Here is a 1131-nt window from a genome sequence, read left to right as displayed (position 1 = left end):
ATAAATAAAGTATGAGGGGATGAATGAGAGTGGCTGCAAGGCCTTGGCGTTCAACATTACCCCTGGTGTGCTGTGTGCCTTGGGGCAAGTCACTGCCACTCTCTGGGCATTGATCTGAATGCAGGGGAGGGGTAGTCCACCACTTGCAAGGGTGTTGGAAGGATAGGGAGACTCTGGGTGGGGTGGTGGGGGCGGGGGGCTTTATAAACTGTGGAGGGCAGTACCCTCTGGATACAAACACCTCATTCTTTCTCCTTTCTCTTTATCTCATTTCCAATTTGCCAGTGGAGAGAGCCCCGAGCAGGGTAAGTGAGTGTCGCCTTGGGACTCTATTTATATTCTTGGGAGGCCGACGCTGGTTCTGAGGCGATGGGGACCTCAGAATGAGGTCCTAGGCCGAGCGTGGTGGCTCACGCCTGTGATCCCAGCACTTTGGTAGGCAGAGGTAGGAGAATCATTTGAGGCCAGGAGTTTGAGACCAGCCTGAGCAACATGGCAAAACTCCGTCTCTACAGAAAAATACAAAAGGTTAGCTGGGTGTGGTGGTCCATGCCTGTTGTGTCAGCTGCTTGGGAGGCTGAGGTGGAAGGTTCGCTTGAGCCCAGAAGGCCAAGGCAGCAGGGAGCTGTGACTGCACCACCGCATTCCAGCCTGGGTGACAGAGGAAGACCCTGTCTCAAAGAAAAGAAAAGAAAAAAAAAAAAAAAGCCACATGCAGGCGCTGACGCCTGTAATCCCTGCACTTTGGGAGGCCGAGGTGGGCAGATTGCTTGAGGCCAGGAGTTCAAAACCAGCCTGGCCAACATGGCGAAACCCTGTCTCTACTAAAAATTCAAAAATTAGCCGAATGGGCCGGTCGCGGTGGCTGGAGCCTGTAATCCCAGCACTTTGGGAAGCCGAGACAGGCGGATCATGAGGTCAGGAGATCAAGACCATCCTGGCTAACACGGTGAAACCCCGTCTCTACTAAAAAAATACAAAAATCTAGCCGGGCGTGTTGGCGGGCGCCTGTAGTCCCAGCTACTCGGGAGGCTGAGGCGGGAGAATGGTGTAAACCTGGGAGGCGGAGCTTGCAGTGAGCTGAGATCCGGCCACTGCACTTTAGCCTGGGCGACAGAGCGAGACTCCGTC

General features: G+C 54.4%; 1 protein-coding gene across 1 annotated transcript in view; it reads left to right on the top strand.

The window, feature by feature from the left end:
- Positions 1-1131, top strand: part of TLE2 (transducin-like enhancer of split 2) — a 95267-nt gene that overhangs the window by 60374 nt on the left and 33762 nt on the right. The window contains exon 8 of the mRNA XM_011964125.1: positions 286-305. Coding sequence (XP_011819515.1) covers positions 286-305 — 20 coding nt within the window. The remainder of the gene's footprint in view (positions 1-285; positions 306-1131) is intronic.

The sequence above is a fragment of the Colobus angolensis genome, unplaced genomic scaffold (genome assembly GCF_000951035.1).
Source record: "Colobus angolensis palliatus isolate OR3802 unplaced genomic scaffold, Cang.pa_1.0 Scaffold64, whole genome shotgun sequence".
Lineage (NCBI taxonomy): Eukaryota > Metazoa > Chordata > Mammalia > Primates > Cercopithecidae > Colobus > Colobus angolensis.
The sequence above is the reverse complement of the archived record's forward strand: the minus strand, read 5'-3'. Positions and strand labels throughout refer to the sequence as shown.